The sequence below is a fragment of the Ananas comosus genome, linkage group 23, assembly GCF_001540865.1.
Source record: "Ananas comosus cultivar F153 linkage group 23, ASM154086v1, whole genome shotgun sequence".
Lineage (NCBI taxonomy): Eukaryota > Viridiplantae > Streptophyta > Magnoliopsida > Poales > Bromeliaceae > Ananas > Ananas comosus.
This window is the reverse complement of record NC_033643.1, coordinates 4,158,919-4,171,675: the sequence shown is the minus strand read 5'-3', so window position 1 is coordinate 4,171,675 and position 12,757 is coordinate 4,158,919. Positions and strand designations below refer to the sequence as shown.

Sequence of the window (12,757 nt, the reverse complement as noted above, 5' to 3'; positions counted from 1 at the left end):
AAGGAAAGAGGTTTCGAATTCAATTTTAGGGAATATTTTGGGAACACCTAATTACAACTACACTACAGTTATAACTGCATACAAATTTAAATTCGATGTTTGATTTGATTATTTGAATTAATTATTTCAATTGAAACAAAAGAGCTCAATTGCAGCAATCATAACTAAATCTCCCGTGTAACTAAATCTCGTGCAGTTCCAACTACAAGCGCTCCGAACTACATGCATCTCCAACTACACACTATTTACAATTCCAACTACAAGCACTCCGAACTACATACTATTTACAGCTACACCCAACCAAAAAGGTAGGAAATTCAAGAGGATGATCTCCGAGTACGGACCAGAATTTATAGTGAATGAGCTTCCGTAAAGTACAATTGGAATTCAAGTAAATTAGGTTTGTGATTAATTATCACTAAGATGAATTTTAAAAACATATTATCAAACCTTTCTTCTTTTTTTTTGTCCTTTTTTTTCTCCTGCTGGATTTCATGCTGTGCGAATCTTTTGTACACTGCATTCCATCTTTTCACTCTTCCTACTCTTTATGCTTGAGAAATCCAAATCACCACAAATTCTATCCGCAATCATTTACATACAATGTTGTTTATATATATGGATATAAATGCAATATTAGGAGGCGAAAGAAAGGAGAAATATAAAAGTGAACTAAAAATTCGAGTTCAAAGACACAAGCAAAGAAACAAAGAAAATTTTTTTTAAAAAAACAGCCATGTTTGTATGGAATCCCTCAACTGTTCCCTTTGTTTCTTTTTGGTTTTCTCAACAAAGAGATCACTAGTGAAAAATCATCAATCCCTCTTTCTAACTACTAAGACCAACTAATAAAATAACGGTAAAAGCGAACCGCGATCGGATAGGGCGAGAGCTGGGCACGGGGCTTTTGCTTTTCACCGTCCTGCTCGTCTAAAGCTCGTCCTGTAAACACAGCGGCAAAAGTATCGAGTTAATAATAAAAACTTTTGGGTTAAATATCACAGCCTGGTCTGTATACTTTCGAATTAAAACACAACTGTCGGCCTAATTATAAACTATAAAAAACAATCTAGTGTCTCTAGTAAAATTAATTTTAACTTTCACCGGTAAAAGGTCAGTTTACAGCAAAAGTCAGGGTCGTTTTCATAGTCGAGAGCTATAGTGCAATCTATATGTTCGAGTTTGGGACGCAAGAGTTTTTAAGCCGAAGATTGGGGGACCAAGTAGCAATACCGGATGGTACAGGAACAACTCAAACATTTCACCATAATATTTTTGTAGGATAAGCAACGGAAAAATTTGTAAGGGTTTTAGAGATTGAGCATACATGAGGAGTCGCCTCGACCTCATCTTCTAAAGAAGCCTGCGCATCGAATTTAGAGTCGGAATCGGCACCATCCGCATCATCATCATCATCCTCATCATCCTGTCAAATGATTTTTGTTTTCATAAATGAAATTGAGAAATGTAATAAAATTACTAAGTTATAAACCAGAAGAGTTGAGACTTCGGAGCTTACGTCCACATCAGAGTCCGCATCCTTCGATTCCTGCTGATAATAAAAGGGAAGAAGACCAGGAAGACTATTAATATCGAATCTTTCTATTACTCAATAAACGATAAACGATATGATCTCGGAAAACTTATAAATATATTAACATGACAACCATAACTAGGAGATGAATCAGAAATTTTGACTCGAATTTTTATGTGGCAACTCTAAATTTTGCATTAACAACTCCAAATAAATGCAATATAATGAGACAACAAAAAGAAAAGAACTGTTAGATGAAAAATGAGTATACCTCCTCGTCTTTCTTCTTCTCGGCCTCATCAAACGCAGCCTTCTCGGCCTGCCATATCCAAAAAAGGCCCCAAAGTTATGTTGCAAGATATTATATTTGGTTTTTAAGTTACTAGAGCAATTAAAAAGCTTAAAAAGACATACATCCTTGTGCTTGCCCCATGTCTCCTCAGCAAACTTCTTAGCATACTCAGGGTCGTCGGTGATCAAAAAGTTATCAAACAAGGTTCCAGATTTAACCTGGCAAAAAAAAATAATATAGGTAAGAAATGTGTTATACACGGAACAAGATCGAAGAGTAATAGAAAGACATCTAGACCTGCGACAACTCAATGCCAATGTATTTCAAGTTCGAGAAAGCATACCTGCCACAACTCGATGCCAATGTACTTCAAGTTCGAGAAAGCATAGATGTAGGGATCATCCTTGAAATCTGCAAAAATATGTAAGATATAGCTTTAGATGCGTTTTTTTTTTGTAAATAGGAAAACGCCAAAGAAAGTTTACAACTAGGGTTGTTAATAATATTTACCTGGGTTGTCGATCAATGGCGCCTTCCATTTGCCCTTGTAGTTAGGATTCTTAATTTTCTAAAGAAAAGAAAGAAAGAGAAATAAGCAGCAGTTCCGATTTGAGAGGCTTTTGATACAAAATGGAAGTGATTCTTTACCTTCTGCTTCCACGGCCCCTTGTATTCGGAGTTTGGAATAGTCGGTGCCGTCCATTCACCATCCTCTTCATCGTCCCAATCCTCAGGCTGCATCAAGCAAGCAATAGAAGATTGCAGATAAAAGCAGATAATGTTAGTAACTGGGAACCCAGCAATAGCAAAGAGTATTTCCTCCACATTACAAGAGAAGATCACTTTCCAGATTATTATTATTATTATTATTATTAGGGAAAACTTCAAAAACCCCCCTTGTGGTTTCAATTTTTTTCACTTTAGTACCCTGTGGTTTAAAATGTATCAAGTTAGTACCATGTGGTTTCTCACTTTATCACTTTAGTACCCTGTGGTTTAAAGTGTATCAAGTTAGTACCCTGTGGTTTTGCACTTTATCTCCTCCACATTACAAGAGAAGATCACTTTCCAGANCAACAGAATATCCAAAATTAAAGCAAGTTTTACAATAATATAGAAATATAATATCATGTTCTCCTCCTACTCACTCGACCACGTCGCCTACCACGTCCGCGACCACGATCAATACCATGCTCATCAAAAGGCTCTAAGATCTCCAACTGGTCCAGATGCTCGATAGCAGCACCCTCAATAACCGGCTCAATCACAGCAGTAGCATCTGTCGGTGGTATGTCTAGCCGTGGAGGAGCTGAAGAGGATAGCTGATCTGTACGGGTAGACTGCATATGTCGTCGACGCCTATAATAAACAATATCAACTGCTCGAGGTGGATCCTGTGATACTGGTGCTGGTGCCGGGTTCATAACATAAACATAAGGTGGTTCCTCTATCGGTGATGATGGCCTCGGTGGATTATATACTGGTGCATGGCCGGACGTTGATGCTCCACCATAGTCTGCCGGTCGTGGAGATACAGTGTGTGGAAGCGTAGGTAAAGTCTCCAAAACTGCTTCCATCTGATCGGCAACATGTGATAGAGCATCTAATACTCCACCTCCTGGAATATCTGGCAGGACACGTCTGATCGCATAATGTGATCTCTGCACGATATCAACCTGAAATAAAAGCACCATCAAAAAGATTATACGAAACTTTCTTGTATATATAAAAATAAATATAAAAAGATATTATATATTACAATCATACCAATACTCTCTCGACGTGCCCACGTGGCTGATACGCGAAGGGTGGCCGCTGTACAGGTGTAGATATCCACCTCCTGGTGATCGTCCAATACCACTGCATGTAAACAGTAGTAGCTCGTATAGGATCTGAATCTGTCTCAGGGGCCACCTCTGCTATATCCACCAATCTATCATTCCAACGCTGAATGTATAAAGCATGGTATGCCGCCCAATCCTTATCTGCTCTGCCTCGTGAATTGATGCGAGGTATGACAAGCACTGTTTCAGGTATATGCTGTAATAGCCCAAACTGCCGAAGCACACGATCGGGATGATAGGGCTCAATAATGTAGAAACAAACTAAGGTAGTCCTCGATCGCCAAACCTGGGACCCCGCCAGACAAAAAGGTGAGAGCGTCTCTAACACTGTGTCGTCATAAGGCCTCCATGTAATCTATTGTGAAAAATATATATGATTAGTTATCAAAATTGGACTATGTTGACTCGTGTTATCAAAATTGAACTATTGTGAAAAATACATATGATTACTACGAAAAGGCTCTAAGAATTAAAAGGAAAGCACATAAAAATTAGATAATTCAATGTTTAAAAGATTCAATATTTATATTACCAACTCAGGATCTGTCTTACGGTATTTTCATAATATATTGGTGTAGTACTTTGAACTTGGTATATTGCAAAGTTCGAGAGTGGGATGGGTAATTCGAGCTAACCTACATCTTTTAAAGAGTTGTAGTGAGGTTTTGACAAGTTAAAAGTGTAATCGAACAGCCGAAGGCACAAACGTGTATTGCAAAGTGTACTTGTGAGTTTGATGCTAAGTGAATTGTGGATTTAGTGTAATTGTGTCATTGGCTCATTGCAAAGTGTACTTGTGAGTTTGGGTTGCACAGCGATTGGTCCATTCATAGTGAGAGGACTCTGTGAGGGGGGGTTGCACAGTGAGAGGCCTCACAGGGTCTCTGTGCGGGGTTGGCAGTGAGAGGCCTCACAAAGGCTTCTCACTGTGAGGGAGGGAGGAAGGGGGGGCACAGTGAGAGTGAGAGGAAGAAAGAGAGGTTAGAGAGAGCAAAAGAGGTGGGGGGGTGTTCTCGGCCGGGTAAGGGCGGCATCGGCGTCGCCGCCGGCGGCGGGGTGGGCCACAGAGAGATAGAGAGAGAGGTGGGGGCTTCTAGGCTAGAGAGAGAATGAGTGTGGGGAAACACCTAAGGCGACAAATGGCGGCGTCGGCGTCGGCGTCTGCCAAAGAGAGAGAGCAAGAGGAAAAAGAGAGAGAGAGAGAGAGAGAGAGAGAGAGAGAGAGAGAGAGTTTGGGGGAAGAGGAAGATAGCTCGGGAGGGGGGTGTATTCAAAGAGAACACAGTGAACCATTCATCGTGTCTGGACACGGTGGACCTTTCACCGTGTCTGGACACGATGGACCATTCACCGTGTCCAATGCTTATACCCAACTTAGCCATTTTATGGCTAAGTCCGTGCGTATACCCAACTTCGCCATTTTTTGGCTAAGTCCAGAGTATTTGTATTGGAATGGACACGGTGATTGGATCACCGTGTTTAGACATGGTGATCTATTCACCGTGTTTAGACACGGTGAACCAATCACCGTGTTCAATGTATTATTCACACCCTGACTTGGGTGCGTATAATATTTTGGACACGGTGAACCATTCACCGTATTTGAATACGGTGAACGGTTCACCGTGTTCAACTTAAACACCTGGCCCGAGCTCCTCCCGCGTGGCGCTGATGTGACGCTTGCGTGGCAGGGTCAGGGTCATTTTTGTAAATAAATTTTTAACAGGGCTAATTTTAAAAAAAATTTATCCAGGGGCTATTTGCAAAAAAAGCCTTTTTTTTTATTCTATGGATGGCGGATACTGTAGTTTAATAGTAGATTCTCAAAAAGTCAAAATGGTATCTCGGCCGTTAATTTAAAAAGTAATAATAATGATGGCTAAAATCTAATAAAGTGTTGCATGGAAGCATGCCTCATTTGTAAAAATATAAATTTTACAATAAATTAAAATTTTGAAGAGTTTCAACAAATAGGATTGCGCCGCGTGGAGAACTTGATTTAGACCGGGTGTAATGTGGTAGTAGCAGGGAATTGCGTGTGGACGATGGTGTGAAGAGGTTGCGTTGTGACATTTATAGGCGGACCAGGTGAACTACCATGTATACACAACAAGATAATATATTAATTTAAAGGGCTTTTTTTTTTTTTTTTGCATTGCGTGCTCTCAAAAAAAAAAAAAATATATTATATAATAGATTATATTATATATATAATTAAATATTAATATTATATAGGGCTATATAATTTATTGAATTTGACTCCTATGCTTTTAAAAATAAACCAAGTCATTGGTGCTATGTAAATTTTCGTGCCCTTAGATTAAAAGATGTGTGGTTTAGGGATGATGTGCGCCCGTCAGGGTTGAGTGGGTGGTTGGTTTGAATAGCATATCTAATGGTTAAAAATGATCAAATGGAAAGATACGGTTAAAAATTTAACAACACTAACATCTGGGTACTTTTACAGCACCATAGCTGGAGTCTAGTATATATATATAATATATATATATATATATTATATATATATATGTATATATTTAAAAAAGTCTATCAACATTTATAATATAAATTTAGTTCTATTCTCGTAACGCAGACGCCACATCAGCGCCACGCAAGCTGGCTAGGGAGGGGCGTTCAGTTGAACACCGGCGGACCACACTCACCATGTTCCACCGCTTACCGTGTTCAAATACAGTAAATGGTTCACCGCATTCTATATTTATATTCTCTCTATTCAATATTTATATTTTTTCACAATACATATATTTTCTTAAACACTGTGAATGAATTACCGTGTTTCACTTATTCCAGCATCTCCATCTTTACTCGTGTGGCGCTTATATGGCGCCTGCGTTGTAGGGATAGGACCAAAATTGTAATTATAAATTTGATAGGATTATTTGTAAAAATAATTTTTCTCCCGGGCCAAATGCAAAAAAAAAAAAACAAAGCCCTTACTTTAATTAGATGAGTGTTTCCTTGTTTTTTGAGAAAATAAATAGAAAGAGTGAATAAAAGGAGCTAAATAGCCGTTTTCAATTATTTTAATGCCCTGCTGGCTATTAACGTCCCCGAGCTCAGAAACTAAAATTTTTAAAAACTAAATAAAAAGTCAATTTAAAATTTTTAAAAATTTTAAAGTAGCAAGTCCCACTGATTTGTTTGATTATATACAATTACGATTGTATCGTAGTTTTAAATACATGTGGGTGCAAAAATAGTGACAAAATCAGCAGCAGCAGTAGAAACTATACTTGTAATTGGCTGTAGTTAGTTCTAAGGAAAATTTTCAAATACCATCCCTATGGTGTCACACTTTTCTACTTTAGTACCCTGTAGTTTAAAGTGTATCAATTTAGTACCGTGTGATTTCGCACTTTCTCATTTTAGTACCCTGCGGTTTAACGTGCATCAATTTAGTATCCTGTGGTTTTATTTTTCTCTTTTCGTCGACTCCTCTGTTAATATTTCGTTAAATTACATATAAAAAATTTCACATACCCTACCTACGTTTATCGAATATTTACTTTAGTACCCTTTAGTTTTAACTTTAGCACTGATATTTTTTCCCGTTAATATTTCGTTAAATTATATACAAAAAACTTCAGATACCCTATCTAGGTTTATCAAAAATTCACTTTAGTACCATTTAATTTTAACTTTGTCACTAATTTAATGAAAAAATTTAATAAAATGAGAAAAATAAAACCACAGGATGCTAACTTGATACACTTTAAACCACAGGGTACTAAAGTGAGAAACTGCGAAACCACAAGAGCTAACTTGATACATTTTAAACCACAGAGTACTAAAGTGAGAAAGTGTGAAACCACAAGAGGGGTATTTGAAGTTTACGCTAGTTCTAATTATAGCGGCTGGAAAAAGTAATTTTTAACAAAATATAAAGTTGCCTACTAATCACATTTAAAAAAAAAAAAAAAACATAGGGGGTAGTTTTAGGGGTGGAAACGAGCCGAGCTCGAGCGAGCTTATCTCGGATCAAATTCGGCTTGAAATTAATTTCGAGCTTAAATTTAAGCTCAAACTTGGATTGAAATTAATTCGAGCCGAGCTCGAGCAANAGGGGGGTTTTTGAAGTTTTTCCTTATTATTATTATTATTTTACCTTCTTAGCATCAGGATCGGGAATTTCTTTGGGAATGTCATCATAACCCTGCAGAGAGCATTAAAACAAGTCAGGTCAAGTTCCAGAACAGAAATTGCTTTATACAATTTGGTCAATTCAGGTCCAATTAAGGTACAAAATAGTGACCCACCTGACCTACTTTGCTTGCTTAGAGATATTATAGCAAATTTTTCGGATGAAATTTGGGCTAGATTTATGTCAAAAGATAGCATTTCTACGGAAAAGAGTTTAAGCACTTTTTAACAGAGACCAGAGCATCACAAGTTCTTGTTTCAACTTTTAATGAATTAACAGAAAGTAAGCTATAATACCTCAGGCTTCTTATCCTCAGGATCAGGAATGTACTCCTTGTCATCCCAATCTTCAGGCTGCAAACAAGAGAAATTGTGTAGTTAAAAAAAGAAAACAATATCAACTAAGCAGACAGATAGGAGGTGTTGCAAAAACGATGAATATATTTCTTACTTTCTTGGCTTCCGGGTCCTTTATTTTCTTCGGAGGAAGGATATCCCAATCATCATAGATGCTTCCTGATTTCTTCTCGTCGTTATCAATAAGAATGCTGTAAGTGGCATCAGGGCGGATAATGAATGTATAGACATGAGTTAGTTGATCGGTCTCACACGGCACTTCCTTTTTAATCAAATGGTTCTTCCCATCACGAGAAAGAATGGCATGGACCTTTTTGGTGCTGTACCCACAAATATCAGGTCCAAACATGATACTGCAATTCAGAAAAATGTTCACTTGGTAAGATTCTCAATGACAAAATAAAAATATAAGATTAAGAAGAGAGCAAAAAAAAAGTTCAATTGTCTAGGCCTATTGAACTATCAATTATAATGAAAAGACTACCTAAACTTTCACAATTTTCATTTTCACTATCTATTCTTATGATATATTTGTTTAAAGTAGCTCCCTGTCAAATCTGAACGCGTTCAACTATTTCTGACAAAATATTTTGTAACCAAACATGATATTCTTTTCTTTAATGAAATATTCTAACAGGACCAATGGATCGAAATCAAATGCAATGACAAGCACAGTAAAATCAAAAGTCTATTAAAATGCACTATCATTGGGATAAGGCCAATTTGATTTCTTACCTATAAGGAGTGTCACCGCCAAACTTCTTTTGATCAACTTCACCGCTAAGCAGCTTCACATAGCCACCTCCACAGTCTAATTTCTGCTCATGTTTCACAGAAAACTGCAGAACTAAGGTCTTATCCTTGTTAGTAAACTCAGGGAACTCCGCAGAAATGGCATAGAACCTATAATCTTCGGAGGTCTGGATGCCTGCATGTGGAGAATTAAAAGAACAAACCATACATTAACAGGCCAATTAAGATGAATTAAATAACAACAGGATGATGCGGAAGAAAATAAATACCTTTATCCTCAGGATCCCCGTTCCATTTGCCAGATGTATAGTTCCATTCACCGGCCAGGTTCTCATCTTTCTTCCAATCAGATTTAACCCACCGATTCTCCCACCCATCTTAGATTACAAGAAAAAAGAAAACGTAAATTATAATATCCTTCAACCCAAAAGCCAAAAGAATACAATCATCCATGCATTTCATACAATGGTTAGGCCCTTTCTGGCTCTGTTGTAGAGTATGGTAGTGCCTTTAAAGAAAAGCATTGTACCAAATTCACTGGAACAGATTCTAAAGTAAAAGCGCCTATGTAAAGCTTCTGCTTTGGACCTAAGAATCTTATTCTAACCTCATAATCTTATTCTGATTCACAATGCAGCAGAATCACCAGACTCTTCTGTTTGTCGAACTCTCTACTAAGGTGACTTCTGCTGTAAGCAGAATCAGAATTGAGGTCATACAGGCACTTTTATTCAATCTCAAACGAAAATGGAAGCATCTACTCACAAAAGCCATTAAAGTCGACACTGGGACAAGGCAACAACCAACAAAGTCACGAGGAAAGAACGATCCCACATGCTGAGCACCGAATGAAAGAGCAACAGTTATAGACAAAAACAAAGCTAGGTGATTAGGCGATCCAACCAATCCTATCGCATAACAACACCACATAGCGCATCTCCATATAATCGGTAGTGATTGAGCACTGAGGAGCACAAATACTAAACCCTAGACATAAACCCTAACACATATCAATGAAATAATCACAAAAACAAGCAAAAATGAGGCGCGATCACGATACTTGTGAAGTATCGCCCCCATTTCTCCGATCTAAATTTCTAAAATACGTAAAGAGATTAAGGATCGATTCCGCAAAAAATGACATATAAGCGAGGAATAAGGTAACTAGCATTAATTCCAAAAAATCGAAGCACATGCAAACTGATCCAAGAGAAAACGGATCAAGGAGCCAATAAACGGAATCAAGAGGCCATAAAACCCTAGATCGGAAGCAAATGCCGCATCCAACACACCAAATGAAGCATCAAAATAAGAGATCCGGAACAACAGGAATCGGAGATTGCAGGAGACGATCAATACCTCCGAATCGCTCCTCAAAGTAGACCTCGGCGGCGGCTACGGTGGCGATCGCGAGCGCCACCGCCACCACCGACGCGGCGGAGGCGGCGCCGCCACGGCGAGGGCACCTCGTCGTAGTCGCCATTGTTACCACTACTCTAATTCTCTCTCTCTCTACGCCGCTCCTAGTACTGAGGAGAAATGGAGGGGGAGCTGAGATATATATATATATCTATATATATATATATATATATATATATATATATATATATATATATATATATATAGAAGGGGTAATTAGCGGTGTGGTCACTTTAACAGTGAAGTTACCGAGTTGCAAGTTTGGTGAGGTTGCCTCAATCTTAGGGCCATTTGGTTACATATTATTGTAAGTGTACGGCAGTTATAGCTGTATATAAATACAAATTCGATATTTAGTTTAATGTATTTAACTTTAATTGTGAGAGTAGAAATTACAGGATGAGATACTACGCCCAAATTGGCCGCACTTCCACCTGTAGCAAAGTTAATCTTACCTCTTTAAATATTTTTTTAAATAAAAAATAATTTTTTTTATATATTGAAGGTAATCTCACCTCATATATACAAAATAATAAAATTTTAAAAATTATTTTCTAATTGCATACAACTAAACAAAGTATTTGTAGTTGCAGCGCTTTATATTATATCCAACCAAACATGATGCATATAGTTATAACTTATAACTATTGTATTTTTAACTGTATATATCTTCAACTATATTTTATGTGTAACTACATCTAACATCTAATCAAATAATTTGCCGAGAAGTGGAGTAGGGTGAGTGTAAGGACGGTGACGGGAATCTAGTACTGCTGATACAGCTACGCCCGGGGTTACTAATAATACTCCACTGGTGAGGGTCTGGCCAATGGGAGGACGCCACGTGTGCAGATCGACGTGTATGGGCAGTTAGTATATGGCGCTTTTTGAATTTTTTTTTTTAATTAATCCGTGGGACGGATTTTTTATTTGATGATTGGGTAAAAGGGCGTGAAAATTTATTGGCTTTCTTTTTTAAATCAACAAAGAATTAATTGTATTTTTTCTTACACTTATTAGGGAACACTTAGTTAGATATAATTATAAATATAGTATAATTTAAAGAGTTGAGCTGGAATGCTATTATTAGCAAACGAGCTCTATCGTTACCCATTTATTTTCGATGATGGAGTTTCCAAATCGGAAATCGACACCGTTGAGTATAATCTATACCACTTGAAACATCTAGAAATCATATTTCATACTTTTCGATATTGTTCTCTTGTCCATCAAGTAAATAAAAAAGTGAACGGCTAAAAATGAATATCTTTTAAAAAGTGATTATAGGAGTCGTGTAATCAAGATCAAGAGTACAGATTTTATTTTAAAATAGTTTAAAATCTTTTCTAATCAAAATTCAATTCATTTAAATATCTTTACGTCGTTAAACGAGAAAACATCTCATATTGTCCATTAAAATTACAGATTTTGAAACCATTTGATCATTAGGACAATAATGTCGAAAAGATTTGAATTTTCGTTTGTAAATAATTCAAGTAGTATAGATCATGTTCAACAGTGCCGATCATCGATCTGGAGGCTCCATTATTGAAAACAAATTGGTGGTAATAAAGTCCGTTTGCTACTGATAGTATTGCAGCTTAACTCTAATTTAAGGGTGCATTTGGTTTGGATTATTCCGATAGGATTATTAGTGATCTTGTTAGGATTACTGTGTTTGGTTCATCTGGTATGTAATTTGTTCAGTATTATAGCATTACAGAATGTGTAAGATTACATCAAAAATATTACCAAGAGGAGTAGTGTGTATCTTAGATTATTGAAAGTGGCTAATATTGCAAGTTATACAAAACTACAAGTTGACCCCTCCAACTCCCAAAACTCTTTCAATGCATCATTTTTAAAATTTTAATTTAAAATTTTGAATTGTCAACTTTTAAATTTAAAATTTAAAATTTTTAAACTTTAAATTTCAATTTTCAAATTTTAAATTTTAAATTTAAAATTTAAAATTTTACAAATTTAAATTATCTTAAGTGAAATTTAGTAAAAAAAAGTTATTTGTAAAGAGTAAAAAAAGTTTGCCAAATATGACTAAGAGCAATTTTGGAATAGGCTATACTTTATTGTCAAAATTACTAAATTTTATAGAGTGAACCAAATATAGTAATGATATAAACACTGCAATCCAGTATTACATTACTGTATTAAACCAAACACGATAATGCAATATCAGTAATAATCTTATTTAGAAATCTAAGATACCTACATATATCGAAATACTCTGTAACTAAACGCGCCCTAAGATATATACAATTATAAATATAGCAGTTATAAAAACATAGTAACTATAAATCTTTTGTTTACTTATATACACCATCGAGGAGTGCATTTTTGTAATAGTGGATTATCTTTTGGATTTTATAGATCTAGTCT

At 36.5% G+C, this 12,757-nt stretch overlaps 1 protein-coding gene across 2 annotated transcripts; it reads right to left on the bottom strand.

The window, feature by feature from the left end:
* LOC109728093 (calreticulin-like) lies at nucleotides 652-10,499 on the bottom strand. Of its 2 annotated transcripts, none has more exons than XM_020258389.1 (14): nucleotides 10,301-10,499; nucleotides 9,211-9,318; nucleotides 8,924-9,116; nucleotides 8,283-8,541; nucleotides 8,129-8,185; nucleotides 7,797-7,844; nucleotides 2,475-2,561; nucleotides 2,337-2,394; nucleotides 2,170-2,237; nucleotides 1,949-2,044; nucleotides 1,806-1,853; nucleotides 1,520-1,552; nucleotides 1,328-1,426; nucleotides 652-942 (listed from the first exon to the last, which is right to left on the bottom strand). In XM_020258389.1, exons 1-14 carry the CDS (start codon nucleotides 10,422-10,424, stop codon nucleotides 931-933), a joined length of 1,290 nt encoding a protein of 429 aa, XP_020113978.1. In that variant the 5' UTR covers nucleotides 10,425-10,499; the 3' UTR covers nucleotides 652-930. The 2 variants fall into 2 exon arrangements, with proteins under 2 accessions (XP_020113978.1, XP_020113979.1); XM_020258390.1 differs by having other exon boundaries at nucleotides 1,520-1,549; nucleotides 10,301-10,498.